At 39.3% G+C, this 23058-nt stretch overlaps 1 protein-coding gene across 9 annotated transcripts in view; it reads left to right on the forward strand.

The window, feature by feature from the left end:
• Positions 1–415: 415 nt before the first annotated feature.
• LOC143027843 (AKT-interacting protein-like) overlaps positions 416–23058 on the forward strand; it is a 150016-nt gene continuing 127373 nt past the window's right edge. For 2 of the 9 annotated variants that reach the window (XM_076189493.1, XM_076189502.1), the window contains exons 1-2: positions 416–525; positions 3778–4102. Coding sequence is in view for 1 of the 9 variants with exons in the window: in XM_076189502.1 (XP_076045617.1) it covers positions 4082–4102 (21 nt within the window). In the remaining 8 variants the exon portion in view is untranslated. Of the gene's footprint in view, positions 642–3777; positions 4103–23058 lie in introns of all 9 variants that reach the window. The other 7 variants (XM_076189495.1, XM_076189499.1, XM_076189497.1 and 4 more) reach the window with 5 other exon arrangements.

Genomic DNA, 23058 nt, shown 5'->3' on the forward strand with positions numbered 1-23058 from the left:
TTGAGCAAGGTTACTCGATGACAACGCGTACTTACAACGATCTGTGTTTGAGATTTTACATTACAAAAATACTTTGTGATGTTACTTTTGGTCAAATTTCCTTTCGTTTCATATTCGTTTAATTTGGAATTACTACCGCACAAATTGATCTCAGATTTGTTGATGATAAGCACTGATGGCTAAATATAATAATAATAATTGTTCTCAGATCCAATTTACCGTACACAGGACATTAGGCTAGCACAAATAGATAAACTCTCAGGTATTGTTACACACATAAATTTCCTTTATACGTTACACAGGTATGACTAATGCATGAGAAATAGAAAGACTTGGCAAATTCCCTTTTTAAGGATTTTAAAATGTCGCAAATAATAAGCTTCCGACGGAACCAGCGAAAAAGCTTTTAGAATGTCAACAAACACGTCGCGGATGTACAGTGACGGGTGATTGTGTCTTTAATTAGGAAAAGAGCGAATGTAATAACGAAGTAGTGTCAATCTTATCAAAAGAAAATATTTGTGAGTAAGTAATTTTCTACGTGATATATATAGTATTTGATTTAAGGCGAAACTAATTATTTCATCATCATAAGTGTAGGTCACGTATTGGAGTAGAGGTAAAAACACCTTCAAGACTGCGTAAGTAGCAGATTTTTCTTACTTGATCTCTTGCACTATTGATATCCAATTTGGGATCTACCTCAAGCTATGGGCACGATAAAATTTTAGAATAATCCAACATATTACAAGGGTGACTGGAATTTGGTGTGCACTATTTATAGTTGTGAGGTTATCCTAGGGTGGGGGAGACATGATGATGAAGTAATATTTTAAACTTTACCCATTTCTCTTATATTATCGGTGATTTGGTAATTTTAGATTGTTGATATGTTGGATAATTCCTTTACATTGTGACTGGACTAAGTAAATTCTGCTTTAGTTATTATTGAGACTTCCTGAGTTAAACAATTTGGAATATTGAAATGGGTTAAAGGATAATTTCTTACTTTCCTGCATGCAAATTATACATGTATCATAGATTGATAGAGTTTTACATTAGTAATATTGGTCAAGTAACATTAAGTATAGGAACACTATACCCCATACAGAAGTAATAAAGTAAATGGCATTAAAGATGTCCTATTGTACAAAATAAAAAATGTCAAGGTTATATCCACAGGTGTCACAAACTACCAATAAATGTGTATGGTGTACCCATACTTGCTTTCTGAACTGAAGAGAAATATATAAAATGATCAAAGAAGAATATATAGTTAACAAGCATGTAAAATAGTATATAAAAAGAGTAGTGAATGTCTGGAATAGAATGGGCTTTAGTCATCAGGAAAAATATTTTTTTTAGTTTGATTAATATTTAGTTGGAAATAGAACATTCCCTATAATTAAAATTATACAAAAAAAGGTAATGAAAAATATTTGTGCTGGAGAGGTGCTTTTATTAATGACTGCCAAGTAATGTCGTAACACATTTGTTTAAATACACTAAAGACCCACTGTTGATTAGATTAAGAAAAGAAAGGAAATAATGATTTCCGTATATTTCAGTCACTGACTGTAATCCTCTTCAGCAGAATACAAAGTCAAGAGGAAACACATATCCTTTATATAGAGGAGAGGGGTGGAATGAGGGAACATGGACATGACAATTCAAGTAGCAGTATCATAGACGCTACTTGAATTGTCATGTCCATGTTCCCTCACTCCATCCCTCTCCCCTGTATAAAAGATATGTGTTTTCTCTTGACTTTGTATTCTGCTGAAGAGGATCACAGCCAGTGATCGAAATATATGGAAATTGTTATTTTCTTTCTTTTCTTAATCCAATCAACAGTGGGTCTTTAGTGTGTTTTTATTAATTAATTTAAAGTGTATAGATTCAACAGAGAAACTGAAATTGGTGCATCTAGATCAGTGGTTCCCAAACTGTGGGTAAATTACCCCCTGGGAGGGAGGTAACAAATTTTCAGGGGTAATGGAGGGCTGACAAAAAAATTGAAAATAAAATAAAATAAAATAAAATCAAGAAAACATTACGGTACCCAGCATTAGGATTAAGGTTAACTTACTACGTATAATTGTAAAACTAAAAAAAAAAAGGTTTGGGAACCACTGATGTAGAGAAAGACTGAGGTCATGAGTATTGAAAAATTTATTGTACCTCTATGCATATGCATAGTAATTGTATAGAATAAAGAAAATACTAAGCTGTAAAGTGTATTATCTTTCAAAATGCTATAGTATTATTATTTAGAATTTGTAGGGATAGGTATAGGAAGATGAGGGGAGGGAAACATTAGACTGTGAAAGTGACATTATTGGGATAGTAACACTGCATTCAACTGGTTTTGACATGTCTTGAGAAAGACATAGGTCAAAACTGGTTGAATGAAGTGTTACACCCCCAAATAAGGACACTTTCAAAGTCCAGTGTTTCCTATCTCTTGTCAAAAAAGGCAGAAAGGAAAAGTTTAAATGTGTTTGAGATGAAATGTCTGAGAAGTATGATAGGGGTTACAAGGTTGGATAGGTGAGAAATGAAGAGGCAAGGAGTAGATTGGGGGTAAAAAAAAAAGCTGGCAGATGATAGAGTAATGGGATGATTTGGACACATGGAAAGAATGAGTGAAGTGAGATCAGCAAAAAAGGTGTGGAAGGTAGAGGTAGATGGAGTGAAATTTAGAGGACAACTGAGGATGAGATGGATGGATGTGGTAAAAGGGGCTTTGAGTAGCATTAGAGTGTCTGTTGAGCAAGCAAGAGAGAGGTAGGAGATAGGGGTGAGTAGAAAATAGTTATGTATAGATAATATTTTGATGCATCCCAAAGGGATTTCTCCCAGTCTTCTCTATTTTCTGCATCAGGGGACAGAGGGGGGGTGGGTTGTGTAAGTGAAGCTGTCCTGCTGTGGATGTGCTGTGTCTTGCTGCATTGCTTCTGACCCAGGCAGTTGGTAGGAGATGGATAACCCTTTATCCATGAGGAACTAAAATAAGTGGGAAACAAGGGTGATGGATGGGAGTGGGTGCGTACCTTTGACTTCGGTACTTCTCCCATAATAGGAAAGAAGCCCTTGGTATATAGATAGATATAGAATTATTATTATTGTTATTCTAGTGTAAGGTAGGGCTGTGTCAGGGTTGTGTCATCTTTCCATGGCTCTTCAATGTGTACATAGATGGGATGGTACAGGAGGTAAATGCAAAGGTAATGGACAGGGAGTTGGAAATGTTTAGAAATAGTAGAGAGAAGGGGAAGGTGAGCCAGTTGTTGTTTGTGGACAACACTGCTTGTGGCAAGGTCAAAGGAAGGGTTAAGACAGTTAGTGACAATTTGGGAAGGTATGTGATTAGAGAAAGTTGAAAGTAAATTTGGGTAAAAGTAAGGTGATGAGATGTACAAGGAGAGAGGATGGCAGCGAGTTGGAAGTAAGTTTTAATGGAGAGAGGCTGAAAGAAGTGGATAGTTTTAAGTATTTAGGGTTGCATGTGGCAGGAAATGGAGAGGTTGGGGTGGAATTAAACTGTAGTTTGAGATAAGGAAGTAGATATCCTGGGAGATTGAAAAAGTGTAATAAGAAATAGGTATCTGGGAATGGATGCAAAGAGAAGATAATATGAAGGTGTGATTGTGCCTATGACATTATATGGTGCAGAGACTTGAAATTTAAGAGAAGTAGAATGCCTATTAACTAATGTTGATACAGCAAAAAGAAAATAGATTAACATAATTTATTTTGTATCCTTGCCTTTTTCAGGTGTTGACACAACTGTGCTGCAGCAGTGCAAATGCACTTGGCACCAGACACTGGTGCCAGGTATGCACATTGAAGCCCTGGGTATTGTACAAACTGCATAGCACAGGCATGTAAGATTCCTTACTTCTGTCGGTAGTAGGTGTTGCAGCTAGTGAGTGCATGTGATTGTTATCCAAAAGACCCTATGATCTGTACTGTGACCCTTGGCTCCACTGTGTCCTTTGTGAACTGAAAGAAAGAAAAAATTGAAAGAGAGAAAGGAAACCTTGCCCTCCTTGCATCTTCGCTAATTAGAAACCCCAAAATGGCTGCTATTGCCCGAAAGGTAAGACTAAATTACCTAATTACATTCCCTGCATAGCTTGCAATTGTGCTTTTTTTTTTCATATATTTTTTCGTAGATGTTAGAACATCTGTGAACATGGTAAGTTTACACTTACTTGGTGGAGATTATGTAAGAATAATTTGAGATGATTGTAACTTTTTTATTCTTCAGAATAGGTACATTAATCTGAAGAGAAAATTAGAAATATACCATCTATAATCTAAGATACTCAAGAAGTGTAGACTAGATACAGGGATTTCTCAATTTATGCATGTTTAGAATATGCAACTTTGGAATAGCGCGAGGTAAAAACCTAGTCATTTTTTCATATTACACAGATTATTTAGAATAACACGATGTCAAAAAAATCAAGTTGTGCTGCTGGTTTAATTCTGTGATGCAGTCACCAGGTGTCACCAGGTGTTCCCCATTTACTGCCAACATGCGGTCCCTTTGTGTGGTGCTTCAAGCGCATTGTTACCTGTGCACCACTAATGTTGATGTCTCTTTCTACTCTCCTCTCTCAGTGCCATACCACAGTTTTTACCATGGCTTCCAAATGTCCTTCAACTTCTGTAGCAAGTGGCAGTACACTGAAGAGATCTAGGAAGACCTTGACCCTAGAGCAAAAACTATAAGTCTTGGCGAGAATTGATAAGGGACAGAAAACTTCAGTGATTGTGAACGCATTGAAGTTGAACAAGAGCACAATTAGGAGCATAAGGAGTAGCGCTGATAAAATTCATGCCAGTGCTAAAGCAGGAACTCCAATGAATGGTTGTAAATCTACATATGCTCATTCTGTGGAGATGCAGTGTATGGAGAAAATATTAGCTGTATGGATAGACCATCAAAGCAAGACCCATGTACCCATAAGTTTCAACTTAATTCAGGCCAAGGCAAAATCAATCTATGACAATTTGGAAACAGGTGATAAGAAGCCTTTCAGTGCCAGTTGTGGCTGGTTTAGAAATGAAAATCATAGAAGAAAATTATCCAAATGTGGAGAGAAGCACTGCAGTTACCAGAGGAGTGATGAGCAAAATGGCCTGCTATGAAGTGTTGCTGAAGAAAAAGCAACAAAAAAAGAAACAACAATCTATAACGGCATTCTTGTGTAAGTGTGACAGAAGCGGAGTCAGAGGCAGGAAGGTCCAGTGAATGTGAGGCAGAGCTGGAGTCAGAGGCAGAGCTACTTGGTGACTGAGATAATGCAAAGCTACGTAACAGTATAGCTTAATATAAACATGTACAAGTAAGCAATATTAAAACTTAACGTCTTCTTTATAAGTTTGTTTGATATCCCACAACTCTTATCCTTCAATTTAATGTCAGCTGAATGCAATACTCCAGATTTGGTATATACTGCACATTTTAATTCAGTAATCATGTTCACTTTATGCAATTTTTACATTATGTGATTCCTTCAGGAACATATTCCCCACATAAATTGAGAAAGCCCTGTATTTAGGATTAGGAAAGGAGATAATCCCTGCCAAGTTAGAAACAGGTGTGATATATGTTGTTTTATTATGTAAGCTACCGAATTATTTTTATTAAAATGTTTATCCACTCAATCCCTCTATGCATGTATTATTATACATATATCATTTAGTTGTGTCTTGTTTTCTTTTTCTTTTTTTCATTTAGGTAATTGAATGTGAAAATTGTGTTGAAAGGAGCATATGTAAATCAGTAGAGGTATGTGATTAGGAGTAAAATGGCAGCCTTTGGAAACATGGTTACATTCATGGGCTTGTCATAGTTTTTGAATTTTGCAATTTGGAAAATATCAGTTGAGCAGTTCGTTTATACAAACTGTAGTCGAGGAAGGAGAGTTAAGCTGCAACTTTTGTGTTTGTTAACACCCATCATGTTCCTTTGCCCTTCTGAGCACTGTGCAATGAATTTGTGGTAGTAATGTGCAACAAAGGCCTTACTTACATTTTGTTCTTTCTATGCTTAGTAAAATGATAAGAAAAAGAGGGTTTTGTAGTTTTTTATGATACACATGGAAACAAGGTGGCAATATTTTTATTCTTCCACCATTGGTGAAAAAAATGAAGAGGTAAGTCATAGAAGTGATAAATTAAATTTTTTCTTAGGGTAACAGAAAAGAGAGCTGAAGAAATAAAAATAAATCTTTTTGTGAAGACTATAAAAAAAATGCAGATCTTTAGAGGGCTGTCATGACAGTCCCTGTAGTATTAACTGCGTAAAATTAGTAGTCAGGGGATGGAGAGGAGTGGTTCACCAATTAAATGATGCAGCCTTGCTGTGAATGTCTTGCTGCATTGCTTCTGACCCAGGGCAGTGGGCAAGATGCAGAGATGACTCCTCATCCAGGAAGAGCCAAGAAAAGAGGGAGGGAGGGGGGGTGAATGGGAGTGGAGTATGTGGGGATGAAATGGGTGGGAGTGGATGCCTCTGGACTTTGGTATATGTATATATGTATTTTTTAGATATAATAATAGACTTGAATAACATGGTAAAATAGACCTGTACTCACCAATAATAAAAGATTGAAGCTTGCACCTCATTAGCTACTCTCAAGTTCCAAGTCAATAAATCCTCAGCCAGAAACATTGATGCTGGAGATGCTGGCATCCCATGCCACATTTTTATTGTTGATATTTAAATTTAGTTTTAGTTTATATACTATATTGCTCTTCGACTTGTTTTGAATTGATAAATGTATTCAGAAATTAAGTTATGATATTCTTTAAGCTCTAAATTAGGAAAATAAGTGTTTTTTAAGGTTTCAATTAGTAGCTGCAAGATGCATAGAGCTTGTAAATAGGAAAATCACATACACATTAGTTAGGTTCCACAAAAAAAGTCGCAGATAAGTGGGTTGGGAATAGTGAGTCATGAATAGGTGGGGATCCACTGTATGCGTGTGTTTGTGTATATATATATATATATATATATATATATATATATATATATATAAATTCGTACAATAATTTAAGAACAAACTTGATCTTGCTAGATACAAAAAGGGTCACCACAAGCATAGCTCCCCTTCCCTTAAAATACAACTAAGTGAGACAACAGAAAAACAAAAGGACATGAAAAGAAACTCAAAAAGGATAATTATAGAAGAGATCTGAAGAAGAATAGCCAACATAGAGTGGTGGATACCTGGAATAGATTAGATAAGGCAACAGTGTGTGTAAACACTATTCAAAAATTTAAGAACAAACTTAATGCTGATGGATACAAAGATGGGTCACTATGAGCATAGCTCCCTTCCTGTATAATACAACTAGGTAAATACATACTGATAAGACCAAGACTGGAGTACGCAGCGACACTATGGTCACCCAATACCAAAAAGAATATAAGGAGAATTGAAAGAATCCAAAGAGCAACTATGAAGAAGGTCCCCAACACTTTCAGAAGTGTCATATGAAGAGAGACTGTCAAAACTAGAGTAACCGACTCTTGAACAAAGAAGAGAAAGAGGAGAGTTGTTAACCATCTTTAGAATCATGAGAGGTACAGAAGTCCTTGATAGAGAAAACTTACTAAATTGGGATAAGAGAAATACCAGGGGACATGGAAGGAAGCTCACAAAGGACAGTTGTTGTTGTTGTTGTTGTCGTTCCCTAGACTGTCTGTCCGAGCATTCCCGTCTCCCCAAGGAAGGCCACAGCCGAAACTGGGTTTTCCCACAAATCCTTTATAGAGTGTATGTTGTGTTGTTTGCGTGCATGATTGTGTATAATGCAGTCTTCCATTATGTGTTGTATGGTATGGGGTGAAGTGTTACATCCTGGGCAGCTGTTCACAACACGGTCGTCCAGCCTCTTCTGGTAGCTTAGAAGTGCTGGGTGGTGACCGCATCGCAGTCTGGCCAAGTGGACTCTGTCCTTACGTGGGAGAGAGGATTCAGAAGGGTGGATATCAGGGGGTCTGGCATGCAGCAGTGTGTTGTCTTTCAGTGTGTTAATGGAGCGGTGAGTGATATGATTATGAATATGTTTCCGGAGGCTGGTATTTGGTGGTTGTGGAGGAAGAGAAGAGAGTATCTGTGTGTAATAAAGGTCTTTGGGTGTAGTTTTAATGTTTCTTGGTGTGTGTGGGTGTTCTGCTATGTAGTGTAGCGGGTGTGATGTGTTTGTGGTGGCTGCAGCAAGTGTTTGTGTGCCTCTCATGTCGAGGTGGTCCTTGACTTTGAGGACTTTTGTTTCATGGTGTAAATGGTCTGTAGGTGATGTATTTGTGCAGCCTGTAATTGTTTTTAGGGCTTTGTTTTGTATGATTTGAAGGGTGTTGTGGTGTGTCTCACTGAGATTAGGAGCCCATGCAGGACTCGCATAATTCATCACTGAGCGTATGCATTGTTTGTATATTGTTATATTAGTTTCTTTGTTTTGTCCAAATGTTGTTCCAGTGATTGACTTAAGTGCGTTAAGTCTAGGTGTGCATTTGTTTTTTATGTTTGTGAGGTGTTGTTTGAAAGACATGGATGTATCGTATGTTACACCAAGAATTTTCGGTGTGTTTGTGTGTGGTATTAGAGTGTTGTTGATGTAGAGATGAGGTATGTATTTGTGTTCTTTTGTCCAGTTGGTGAGAAGTGTTGCTGTAGATTTGGTTGGAGCTATTTTGAGTCTGTTTGTGATGAACCATGTGTTGAGTGTGTCAAGGTAAGGCTGGATTATTTCTGCAGCTTTGTCTGTGTTACGATGTGTGCATGTGATTGTTATGTCATCTGCGTAGGAAGAGATTTGTATTTCTGAGGTGTCTGGCGTGGGTAAGTCATGCATGTATAGATTAAATAATGTGGGGGATAGAACTGAGCCCTGTGGTACTCCGTTCTTAATGTTTCTGATGTGCGATGATTGGCCATTATATGACACATGAGCATTCCTGCCTGCCAGATAATTGGCCAGCCATCTTTTGGTGTTATTGTGCATGTCTGTGTTATATATTTTATTTGTTAGGTTGTGGCGGGGGATAGCATCAAAAGCTTTACTAATGTCCAATGTTATAAGAAGTGTTCTGTGGTGGGGCCTATCTGAATTGATGCCATCTAAAATTCTTTGTGTGAGGTTTGTCAGAAGAGTGTTTGTGGAGTGTAGTGGCCTAAAACCGTGTTGTGAGTCAGCAAGGGGAATATATGGTGTGACAAGTTTAAGTAATAGGCGTTCAATGACTTTAGAGGGGGTGCAGAGAAGTGTGATTGGGCGGTGCGATGTTGGGATTGTTGGGTCTTTGTTCGGTTTTGGAATGGTGATTATTTTACCATGCTTCCAGATGTCGGGTATAGTGTTGTGTGAATAGCTGTAGTTTGCAATGTTTGTGAGTGCGTGTATACCTTGTGGTCCAATGTGTTTTAGGTGGATGTTGCTTATGTTATCAGGGCCACAGGCAGATGAGTGCTTGAGACTATGCATTATGAGTTTTGTCTGACTGTCTATGAAGGGTGTATAGTCTGAGTCTGTGGGAAAGTCTTTCTTACGTCGAATGGTGCGTCGGTCGTCAGGGTGAGATGTAAGATGGCTCGTCTGTGCAAAATGACGTATGAGTGCGTTTGCTTGTTGTCTGTTTGAGGGTAGATTATCTGTTGTTGTGATTATTGCTGCGTGAGAGCGTGTAGTGTTAGTGTTGGATAGTGTGATGCTGTTGAGTGTTTTGTACAATTTGCTGGTGTTTGTTTTGTGATCAAGTGTATTGATAAAGTTTTGCCAATTTTGTGTTTTTTGTTCATGTATTTTATTGGCAATCACAGTGTTTAGTGTTTGTATTTGGTCTGCTATGTTTTGAGGGATAGGTGTGGGGGTATCGTGTTTAAGTGTGTCACGTTGTCTGATGAGGCCTTGGATTTCTGGTGTGAAGTTGGGGTTGTGTGATTTTCTGTTGCCTCTAGGGATGTATCTCTTGTCTGCGTTTTGTATGATTGTATTAAGAGCGTGCACAGCATTGTTTATGTTTGTGATTGGTGTACTGTTAAGTGTTTCAAAATGTTGTTCTGTCTCTTCATTAAAGGCTTCCCAGTTAGCTCTCTTGTAATTGGTGTAAGTGTGTCTGTGGCCAGCTGGGGTGCATCTTGTTTTGGTGGTGATGATGATTGGAAGGTGGTCAGAACCAAGGGCTCCGACCACTCTCCATGATGTTGTTGGGGTTAGGCAGGGGGAGCAAAAGGTGATATCAGGAGAGGAGGGAGTGTAGAGGGCTTGGTATGGGATATGTGTATGATTATGCGTGTTGTTCATGATAGTCAATGAGTCGAATTGAGTCTGTATATCAAGCCCTCTGTCTGTGTCAGGGTTGTCGACAAACCAGGCAGACGACTTGGCGTTGAAGTCACCACCCATGATCAGGTTGGGGATTGAGGTTAGTTGGCTGAGTTGAGGTCTGAAGGTGTTTGGAACTGTGGGGGATGATTGGGGGGGAATGTACATGTTAACTATTGTTAGTGTTGAATTGTTGCCTGTGCGGATACGAATGGATTGGGTTTCTGTTGTGTTATCTGTGGTAGGGAGGAGAATTTTGGTTGTGGCACTTGTGTCCACAAAACAGATGGAATGGTGGATCAGGGTGATGAGTCCACCGCCATTGCCGTCAGTCCGGTCTTGTCTGATGGTGGTGTAATTATGAAATGATGGTGTTTTGTGTGAGTGTCTTAATTTTGTTTCTTGTAGAATTGCAATGTGTATGTTGTGTTGTTTAAGAAAGTGTTCAAGTTCATGTTTTTTAGTTTTAGTGTTTTTTAGTGTTAATGTTAGTGTTAATTGTGTACTTTCAATTGTGAATGCAGATTTAAAATGTTTGTTCATAATCTCAGCCATTTCTGCATCTTCTCTATATTCATTATTCCCTTGGTGCGGTTTTACTATTTCCCTGTAAAATAGTTTAGTCCTTGTTTTTTTATTATGTCCTTTTCATAGTTTCTCTTTTTATCTGTGTATTTTTACATATTCATTTCTTAGTTTGATATATGTTTGCCACTCGTTATTTTTATTTTATTTATTTTTTTTCTCCATCTTTCCCAAACTTTGTCTCCTCTCTTTTTTGTTGTACCAGCACTTAATGTACACCCTCTCTTGCTTATGTTTTGGTACATTTTTGTTTATTCCCTCATTGTAAATTTCTTATAATATGTTCCATTTCTCTTCTTTGTTTCATCATTTAAGAAGTTTTCCCAATTTGCATTTAGAAGAATTTTCTGAGTTTCTCAAAATCCATTTTGTCGTACATTTAGGCTTCCTTTTCTGTGTTTCTCATTTCTTCTCAAACAATTTGTTATTTTAGTTTGAACTCTATTCGCCCACAATTTCAGGCTCTGACATAAGTATTAAATCTAGTCTCGACAGTTCTTCATTTTTTTCTACATCTGGCATTTTCCTTTACCCATTGAGTCATTGTGTATTCAATGGTCATATCCAGTAGTATGTTTCCACTGAGGTCTTCTCCACCTTTCACTGTCATTTCTTCCCAACATATTTCTTTTGAGTTAAAGTCACTTATAATTACTATATTTCCTCCTTTCAGTTAATCAGTTAGTGCATTCTTTGTGTCTTCCAACATTTTGGAATGATTACTCTTTGTCCAAGACTGTGTTTTAGGGGGTACATACATCACTACAAGTTTTCTACTTTACATGTCACTGTTTTCAACTTTTATCATAATCAATTCCACATTATTTTTTCCTTCTGTTATCTTAGTCACACTTAAGCCTTTCTTAGTAAAAAATGTGTGTGTTTGTGTGTATGTATGTGTTTGTGTGTATGTATGCATGTGTATGTATATAATGCCTGCACAGGGCTGCTCTAGAAAGAAATGGAAAGCATACCAATTTGAAGTCAAGTGCTGTTATATAGTGTTTTTTCAGAGGAGCTACATGTAAACACAGACTCACGGTAACTGAAGCTGGGTGGAGGATAAGAACACTGAGGTGATATGTTGTGAGGTGTGACATTTAGCCCCTTTGTTGGCTCACAGCCACCCTTTTGAATGTCAGGGAGTATTGATTGAAGAGTAGCAGTGCAGTGTGAGTTCCACTGATTGTGCACATGTACATAGATGTTTGTAGAAGGGATAGGGATAAGTATTGCTCCTGGTTACCACCTGAAACTGTTTGTGGTACTTTGGTATTGTATTTCTTTTAATCCAAGGCTTATACACCAAAAGTCTTGGGCTGTTTCTTTAAATAATGTGGTTACCTGTACAAAATATTTTAGTTGTACCAGTGAGCTCAGGAGGTTGAATTAGATCATTCTAACCCCTCCAATTTAGGAGTGACCCTTTGGTTCCATGATACTTTTGACTCACATGGACAGAATTTGTAATATGCATAACCCTGTAGAAGAGTATTTCAGTAGAATGATTAGTTTCAGGAATCAGTACAACTTCCTAAGGAATTGATGATGATTATTTGCACATGGAGGTCCTGCAAAAAGGATGTCAGAGAGAATGGTAATTTTACTGCTTTCAAAATCTATCAATGCCTACACTTCTATCAGGATATGCAGCACCAAGGAGCTGAAATTAGCCACCAGACCAGGCTCAGGATCTCTTTATAGGCATTTCACTTAAGGAGAGTGACAACTGGCTATTGCTCCCCTCATACTACTATCATAAGACAATGCCATAGAAAGTCTTGCTTTCATACAATACAGACAGCAGTCCAGTGTATCTTCCCAGATAATTCTATGGGAGAGCCCAAGGACTGTTACCTACAACTGAGGGACTGGGTTTCCAGTTGGCAAACTTTGAGGTGACATTATTATTTTTCATTTCCTTAATGAGTATTAATTCTGTGGATTGGGAAATGTTCCTCATAGCTGAATAAGATCATGTTGGAATATTTGTATCAATCAATTGTTACCTCAGATTTCACCAAATGGAAAACCCGCAGCCCCACAGTGGCTGGAAACAGTATATGGATCATCCCAGATCTCTCTCTCTCTAGGAAGCAACTTAGGATTGTTTTCTGTGTTGTATCACTGTGGAACTGTTTTTATGTCACTCGATGAAAGCGGTAGGAAGGGAAGAGCAGTCATTGGTTGTCAGCTCTCAATGTGTGAAAAAGTGTAATAAATATGGAGCTGCCTAGTGTAGGTCATTATGGTCTCTTGCGGTCTCCCTCATTCTTATGTTCTTATGTACAGTTGATGTTATAAGGGATCTTGGACCCAGTCTGGAGACTGAGTACCAGCCCCTCAGGGCTGCACCCTCTAATGAAGGTGAAAGGATTGATCTAGCTATCTATTTATATACCAAGGGTCTCTTTCCCCCCATATGAGGGAGGTAGCTAGCCAAGGCATGCACCCACTCCCATCCACCACCCATTCTTTTCCTCTCATCTTAAGAGCAGGGAGAAGGTATGCCTGCCATATCCTATTATTACATGTTATAATGGGTTCGGTATACGGCAATTTAAATTTGTGGTAAGGTTTTCAGGAACACATATGTACCGTATAACGAGGACTTACTGTAACATGAAGCTCAGTGTGCCCTAAAAACACACACCAAAGGCTCCAAAGTTTGTCTCCCAGCTTGCTACTTGCTGTGCCCAACAACAGGTTATTATTAATTTAAAAGCTACAGTTGACTGCCTTTTTTTTTTGTGTGTGTCTTTATTTTGGAAGGCCTTTTTCTTGGAGGCTTATGAGCAACCCTGCTCCTGAAGTTGTCATTGAACAAAAACATTTCTCTTCAATAATTACTCGGTGAAGAACTCATGATGGGTATCTGCAAATTGTGGCACTTCCTTGGTAGTGAAGTTATAGTTTATCACAGTTAACAGCTTTACTGGATGAAACCCATTTAGTCATTTGAAGTCCACTGCAGAACAAGGACCAGCATTTTAAATCACAAATACCAGAAGCTTTGTATGATATTTTGGTATATTTTTTAATGGTGTTGTTCCAGATTTTGGAGGTTTCTAATTTTTAGGGGGTTCTAGTAGGGAGAATTGAATGATATCATATGACAGGTTGCTTTATAAGAGGTCAGAGTTGGGGAGCTCACTAGGAGATGCTTACATGCATCTGAGGTTATCGCTTTTGTCATAATATTTCTTGTCTTGAATTTGATTAACTGGACCTTTAGTCTTCCCTGAGACCTGTGGGAAGAAACACTGGATTGTTGTCACTGTTATATTAGTGTGGGACTATTTCTGTCACCACATTGTTGTAGGAAGGGAGCAATTGCTGGTTATGAGCTCTCCTTATGTGTAAAGGTGGAGCCAATACAATGAAAATTGATAGAGATATTGGGGCCAGTCTGGAGACATAGGTTTACCTTATTGGAGATGTTGATTAAATTTGAAAAGGGATGGCAGGGAGATGATTCTCATTCTACAATATTCATGGCACATTTGCAGGGATCCATTGTTGTTTCCAGGGCAAGTAGATGCTATATATAACTTATGGATACACAAGTCTACCTTACATGAAGCATGATAGAAACTGACATGCTAGATAGATTTTTGAATAGCACTGGACTGTTCTATTTTGCTGAAGAGAGGATTTAGAACAGAAGAACATCTCTGAAGTGTCTCATCCTGTTGAAGGAAGTTCAAGGGGCCTCTGAACAAGATTTCATTTTGGAGTTCTCATAGACTAGTGAGATCTCATTTTCTGTATTACCAACAGAGCATATTTGGTTTTTACATGATCACATTTAATGTGCAAGCAAACAGGTCATATATGATCATATTTAATGTACATATAGATAAATGAAATAAAGTAAAATAAAATAAATTGAAAGAAAATTAATAAAGTGGAGGGGAGTGCCCAAGGGGTATCTTCCTATTGTTACTGAATTAAATGATCTTCCACAATCCAGGAAAAAAAATTGAATGTGATATGGGGGTCTTCCAAGTTTGAGACTTTTTTGAGGCCTGTAGCACCCAGGGGTTCCTCATAAGCTGAACACCCTCAAATGGCATTAGCCAAAACGAATTCTTAAAAGTTATCTTTTGTCTCCAAGAGTTGGTTTTGTGCCTTTGGGAGGCCAAAGTACTTACCATACTTAGTGTGGCTATGGGTGAAGTCCCATTTATGGATACAGTTCTATCTATATACCCGTATGTTTCTTCTTCCTTATATGGGAGGTAGCCAGCCAAAGCATACACTCACCTCCACCCATCCCATTCCCATCTGTCACCCATTTCCCTTTTATCTTAGCTCCTTGTAGATGAAGGGTCATTCCTTTGGACACAGGAACAATAATATGTTTTACAATAGTTTTGGATCTCCCTTTGAAATACAGATATGGCAACCCTTGGACTTCATAACAGTGATGTCATGAAAAAGTATGCAAGGTGTAATATCATACATTATTGTTAGATTTCTTTTTGAAGTGAAATGACCAGTACTTGTGTTGAGTTTGGCAAGAAGTGAACGCAGGTAGTGTCTCCCAGTATCCAGAAGGGGAAGTTTACCCCTTTCTGTGTACTGACATTATTACTACTACACAGATAGGTCTCTCAACTGGAAGTTCAGATAATTCAGAAATTGCCAGTAGTATTGGAATGAAAACTCCTTTAAGAAATATATCAGGAAATAATTCTACTGGTATCCAGAATCTTAGAATTTTGAACTTTCACCCTGGATATTGGAAATTTCCTAACTTTTGGATTCCTATTGGAAAGAAATACCTTAATTTTTTTATTCTGCCCAAGGTCAGTCAATTTTATTTAGTAGACTAGAAAACCTGGGACTGCTTTGTGGGCCCTAGGTTTCCTAGACACTCATGGCTTTCCTAGACACTCATAGGATGAGAGCACTTGTGGGCAGCATGACATTTTAGGTCAGCATTGGGTTCAGTTATGTAATAGCAAAACCTGTTATAAAATAAGTGTAAAACATTGTACAAATAGTTGTGGAACCAAGACACCCACACAGGCTCTTCATTTATTTATTATGAACAACAGTTGTGTTTGCCCTGTTTGTTTGCACTCATTAGTCAGTAACAAGAACAATCAAAAACTGTCTGCTCATTGAGAAACATTTTTTGGTTGAACTTGTTTGCAGCACTGACTATATTTGGTAGTGATAGAAATATCTTAAGTGTAGCTGCTAATGAGCACCACCTGTAATAAATTTAGATACATTTGAGTGAGTGCCAAAGTTTGTGAAACACGCATGCCAATTAACATTCAGTGTTGAGAAAAATGTTCTTTTCTTGACACTATTTAAACATCTGATGTTAAGTCTATGGGAGATTTTATTTATTTAGTTGTTATTTATTATTATTATTTTTTTTTTAAGTAAATTGAGATATCATAATGAGAATAAATTAAAAACCACTAAGTGTTTGCACAATTACATGCTATTAGTTTCATTTGTAGAATGGAGGAGGAGATGCACATTCAGATGGGTGGATTAGACGGCAACATTTGCATGTGTTCAAGGTGACTTATTGTGAAAGTCAGTAGTTTTTATTAATACTTTTTAATTACTGAAACTATTACACTGGGATCAAGTTAACTCACAAGCAAAGTGTCACACTGGTGTTGCCACAGCTGTGACTGTAGGAGGAAGAGATACAAACAAATGCTCCCAAGTGTATTGTAATTTTATTAATTTATTTGTTTATTTTTCATGAAGGTGAAAACTGGATTTTTGTAAGTGCACATGGGCCTGGTAGTGAAAATAGTGTAGAGGAAAGGAAGGCTGTTTGGATAGATTTAAATGAGTGCATAGAGGATTTAGGGAGAAATGTCAATGTAGTGATATTGGGAGATATTAATGCTAGGGTAGGAAATGAACCAATAGATGGAGTGGTTGGGGAGTGTGTAGTTCCAGGAAAAAAATGTAGTGGAGAGTTGATGGTGATGTGTCTAGAGAGTTGATGATAGCAAATATGGTGTTTGGGAAAAAAGTCAAGCATAAGTACACATGGGAGAGGGTGGTGGAAGGAAGGGTGGTAGATAGGGCATTAATGGACTACATAGTGGTACCCAGGAGAATAGTAGGAAGAGTTTTGGATGTACATGTTCTAAAGGAAGAGAGTGGGGAATATCAGATAATTTTTTGGTGGGAAGTAAGTTGAGAGTGGAGGATAGGTGGAGAAAGAGGAAAAGGACATGGGAGTAAGAGGAAGATGGGCAGAGTATTTTAGAGAAGGGATTTCTCCCCGTCTTCTCCTTTTCTGCATGAGGGGATGGAGACGGGGGGGGGGGGTCGCCGATTTAATGAGCGGCCTTGCTGTGGATGTGCTGTGTCTTGTGACACTGCCTCTGACACAGGGCAGTGGACAAGATGCAGGGATGACCCGTCATCCAGGAGGTGCTAAGAGAAGAAGGAGGGTGGAGGTTGGAGGGGAGTGGAGTGTATTTGGGACGGAATGGGTGGGAATGGTTATTATGCCTTTTTCTTTTTGGCTACCTCCCTTGTAAGGGAGAAAAGCCTTTGGTATATGTATGTATACTAAATGTGAAGGAAGATAGGGAGGGAAAGGTAGTTGCAGTGGGAAACACTAAGAAAATGACAGTGATGAGTGAGGAGAAATAAGGAAAGATGAGGTGAAAGTAGTTATTAAAGTGACGAGAGCAGGTAAGGCACCTGGGTTGGATGGGTATCATGCAGTGTATCTAAAAAAGTGAGGTACAGTGATGGTGAACTGGCTGGTGAGGTAATGTTTGTCTAGAAGAGGGTAGAGTGCCAGAGGACTGGAGGAATGTATGTATAGTTCCACTTTACAAGGGAAAAGGGAACAAGTATGATTGTAGTAGTTTCAGAGGGATCAGTTTGTTGAGTGTAGTTAGGAAGGCTTATGGGAGGGTTTTGTTTAGAGAGGATTAGGAGAGGAACAGAGGGAGTAATTGGTGAGGAACAGTGTGGGTTTAGGACAGATAGGGGTTGTGTAGATCAGATTTTTGTGGTAAGGCAGATATGTGAGAAAGCTTTAGGAAAAGGTAATGATGTTTTTAGGGCCTTTATGGATTTAGAAAAGGCTTATGACTGAGTAGACAGGAAGGCACTGTGGGAGATATTGCAGATATATGGGATAGGAGGAAAGCTGTTAAGAGCAGTCAAGAGTTTTTACAAGAGTAGTAGAGCCTGTGTTAGAATTAGAAATGGAGAGAGTGAGTGGTTTGAGGTAAAGGTGGGACTTCACCAGGGATGTGTTATGTCACCTTGGCCATTCAATTTATACATGGATGGTGTGGTGCAAGAGGTATGGACAAGGGTAATGGGCCAGGGATTGGAGATGGTTAAAGAAAATGGAGAAAAGTGGGAGATAAGCCAGTTGTTGTTTGCTAACAACACTGCACTTGTAGCAGGATCAGAGGAGGGATTAAGGAAGTTAGTGACAGAGTTTGGGAAGGTGTTCAAAAGCAGGAAGTTGAAGATAAATGTGGGTAAAAGTAAGGTGATGATATGTACAAGGGGAGAATGTTGCAGCAAATTAGAAGAGAATATTAAGGGAGAGAGACTGGAGGAAGTGGATAGCTTTAGATACTTGGGTGCGAATGTGGCAGGAAAGGGAGGAGTGGAGGTGGAGGTGAAATGTAGATTGAGAGAAGCAAGTAAGTGCTTTGGGAAATTAAAAAGTGTAATGAGAAATAGACATTTGGGAATGGATGCTAAGAGGAGATTGTATGAAGTAGTGATTGTGCCGACAGCACTGTATGGGGCAGAAACATGGAACATAAGAGAGGAGGAGTTTGAATGTGTTTGATGAGAAATATGATGGGGGTTACTAGGCTGGATAGAGTGAGAAATGAGGAGGAGAGCGGGGGTGAAAAGGGAGTTGGGAGATAGGGTTGATGAAAGAGTATTGGGATGTTTTGGACACATGCAAAGAATGAGCGAAGAAGGATTAGTAAAAAGAGATGTGGAAGGCAGAGGTGGAAGGAGTGAACATGAGGGGGTGACCAAGGATGAGATGGGTGACTGGGGTAAAAGGGGCATTGGGAAAGGGAAATGTCTGTTAAGGAAGGAATGGAGAAGGCAGAAGATAGGAGTGAATGGAGAATGGTTGTGTATGGATAATGCTGTGATGCATGGGAGTGGGTGGGGGATGGGGGGAATATGTGTGAATAATATTTTGATGCAGCCCGAAGGAATTTCTCCCTGTTTTCTCTTTTTCTACTTGAGGGGATGGAGAAGGGGGGCCGACAATTAAAGGAAGTGGCCATGCTGTGGATGCACTGTGTATTACTACATTGTTTCTGACCCAGGACAGTGGGCGAGATGCAGGGATGACCTGTCATCCAAGTTGAGCCAAGATAAGATGGAGGGAGGGGGGTGAGTGGGAGTGGAGTATGTTAGGGATGGAATGGGTGGTAGTGGATTTTATGTCTTTGTTTTTTGGCCACCTCCCTTGTAAGGGGGAAATGGCCATTGGTATATGTTTGCATTTATATTTTCACATAGAAGGACAAACCAGGATCGTCCATGAGCTGTATGACATCATCAACAATTACCATGTTACTCTTGCAAAATTTTCAAGTCAAAGCATCAGCCATTTGAAGTCCAATACTGAACAAAAGCCATTTTCAACCTCTTCCATGAGTAATGTGACTGTGCTAGCCTCAGCCTCAAAAACTCCTGCAAGCTTCTCTATGTATCTTCAAGTAAAGTCATCAGCCAATCAGAATCCTCTCCTAACCTCCACGAGTTATATGACCATGCCTTGTCACCCCTGCAAACTTTTCGAAGTCATTAGCCATGTGGAGTCCACTATTGGACAAAATATTCTAACCTCTTCCATAAGTCGCACAAATGCGCTAATCATTGCCACATCACTCCTGCAAACTTCTCTATCGCGGCTCTCCACCTTGCCCGAAACAGGAATTGCGTTACTCTGTTGAAAGGGTTAAAAGTCACGTGGCCTGGCGCCATTTTGTAAACAAACATGTTGTTTACAGAGCAGGTAGAGGTACTTGCTCGCTCGCTCATTCGCCAGGTGCAGCAGGTGGAAGGAAGAGGAGGAGTTTGAGCCGTGCGAGGCGATGCGTCGCTACACAATAGCCGCGCCCTTCCTGTCCTGGGGTCGTCATCACTGCGCCTTCCTCGGGCCTTCCTGGGCCTACTTTGGGTCTTCCCGAGCCTTCTTCGGCCTTCCTCCAGCCATCACGGCTTATCCGGAGGCCAAACCTCTTTCGAATTGAACCTTGTGGTATGAGTCAGAATCCCGGAAAGAAGAAGAAGAAGGAACTTCGTCTTTTTCATCAGTATTGTCTCCTTTTTTTTTCAAACAAAATCATTACGGTTTTTATTCGGGTCCTTGATCTGTTTGGCTTTAGCGTCTGTCTCGCATTATCTCTGCTTACCTACATCTTCGTTGTCGTATCGGACGGAAACGTCAGCTGTTGTGCTCTGTAACTGTTTATTCATTTTTTGTCACATAGCTTCCCTATAACAACATATGTTTGTATTACGTTGGCATTACCTGGAAAACCGCATTATTTGGGTTAACGGTAGCATTACCTGGGTCACATTATTAATCATTCTTTCGCATGTTTACAAACTGGAATGTGTTTATTTAGCATGAAGCCTCAAATGTCTGCTTCAGAGTCGGTTCTGTTTAGAACCTGTATAACGTTAGCATTGCCGGGATGTTGTTAATGTTCCTTTGCGTGGAATATGTAAGTTTATTTTGTACCAAATGACTTTTCGGTAGAATATATATAATAGTAATGCTTGCATAACGGCAACATCACCTGTAGACTGTTTACATTACCTGGAAAATGTTAGTATTGCCTGTATAACATTATCAAACGTCATCTGGCGTATTTACAAATTGGAGTACTTACTGCCTTAGCTTTCCTTTACGCTTTGTTCGACTATGGTTTTGTTGGTGCGTTCGAGTCGTGTGTGAAAGGGGTGTGCGTATGTACGTATGAGCGTGCGGCAGTGCGTTCAAACTTGACGAGGCTGGAGGATCAGTCTGGTCCGACTCGTGGTGACGTGCGTGCGTGAGCAGACGTGTGATCGTGTAAGTGAGATGGGATTTGACGAGATTTGTGTACAGCGCCAGTGACATGAAGTTTGACACAAGCTTGAAGCGTGGGGTTTTCGTTTTTAATCGAACGCCATGTGTTTGTGACACGACTTGCTATGAATCTGTGGTGGCAGGTGTTGACGCAACCTTCAAGTGTGAAATTGTGAGATTTGTGCATTTATCGAACGCCTTTTTTGTGAAACGGCAACGATAATCCTTTTTATAAATGGAGGTGATTTAATACAAACTTGAAATGTGAGCTGACATCTTTGTTCATTAATTGAACGCCGTGGTTAAGGCGCACTTTTTTACAAATGAGAAAATAGTTTGGGACAAATTTGAAGTGTGAAGATTGTGATTTATATATTTATTCATTTATTTATTATTTATTTGTTGATTCACATATAATCGAACGCCGTATGTTTACGAAATGACTACGGCGCACCTGATCGTTGGTGAATTACACCGAAACGCGGGGCTCAGTCATGATTGGTATCGAGTCCATTACGAAACGGAAGCCGTTTCGTGTGAAGGCATACGTTTGAAAGTTATTTGTATCTCCAAGGCCGTTATGCAATATTTTATTGACGTCAATCAGGAAATTGGCTCGGGAAGCGTTGCTGGACTTTGCAAATAAGGATCAAGCTGGCCGGTAACAAGAACAAGTGTAACGCTTTATGAATCGGGGAAGGGTTAATTGATGGGGGATTCCTCTTTGCTGAAGAAAATGACCTGGCGGCAGCCAATATATACTGTTATTAATGGTGGTGAAATTGTTAGCCCGTAGAAATATAGATAGGAGCTTCTATAAGCTAAATGAAATTCATCTGCCGCCAATCTTTATTTCGATTTATTTATTATATATGTATTGGATCACTTGTTATTTCAAGTGGGTAAAATGCCTCACAGGACGTGAGACGGGTGGATGCCACGGGATTGGGGAGGAGGAGGCAGCGAACAGCCTTGCACAGTCCTGTTGCATCGACCCACTCTTGCAAAGGTAGAACGGGGAACCCATCAACCCTTCCTCCTTCGCCACTTACTTCTGCAGAAATAGAATTCTTTCCAACCGGTCCCTGTACACTAACCTAACCTTACTTGACTTAACCTCCTTTGACATACTGTCAAACATTCTCACGGCACGTGGGAACATGTACAGGCCACCACAATGTAAGAATATAAGAAGAAAAGTGTATTCACCCGAAAGAATTGTAATTGTGGGAAAGAACCCAAGTATTCGTGTTTTTTTTTTTTTGACCCGGTAGGAAAGAATTAAGTTTTTGCATTTATCCTGTCAGTTGGATTCATTTAGTCATTCCACTAAAACCACACTAAAAGTGTTTGTATGTATGGTGGGGCCAAGTTCAAAACACACACTCGTGTTATCCACAGTTAGAATCAACTCGACCATCAATCACTCCCCCCCCCCCCCGTCTCTTCCTGGGTTAAATGCACCTCTTCACAGTGTGGCAACCCCCCCCCCCCTGCTCCCTTCCCCTCCCCATCAACTCGAAATTATTTAGGGCACAGACGAGAGGAACATCGCTTCATCCCTTCATGATCTCCCTCCCTTTCCTCTCACTTCCTTACTCTGCAGACATTCTGCATGTTTCCAGATTCCCCTTCACCCCATCTAACCACCTCATTCTCGGCCTTTCATTCAAGGTCACACCATCCACGCATGCTTTTCACAATCGTTCTGTTCGGTTCTTTCCATAAGCCCGAACCAGCTTAGCGACACCTATGTATCAGAAATTTTATCTCAAACATTCAGACTTTATAAAGAAATAACTAAATATAATAAACCATAACCGATGTGAATATACACAAAAAATATACAATTAACAAGAAATTACACACACAAACCTTGATCAAGAAAGATAATGTACATTGCATATGGCCACCTAGGCATAGTATATTAAAGAACATAGTAGGTTTTCAATTATGATATATTCCCCCCCCCTCATACTATGTAATTTTCTTACCACCGGGGTAGTTGTGTGTGTGAGAAATTTACATCCTGGTTGTAGATTATAGCCTCC

The sequence above is a fragment of the Oratosquilla oratoria genome, chromosome 8 (assembly GCF_046742065.1).
Source record: "Oratosquilla oratoria isolate Oo_2021 chromosome 8, ASM4674206v1, whole genome shotgun sequence".
Lineage (NCBI taxonomy): Eukaryota > Metazoa > Arthropoda > Malacostraca > Stomatopoda > Squillidae > Oratosquilla > Oratosquilla oratoria.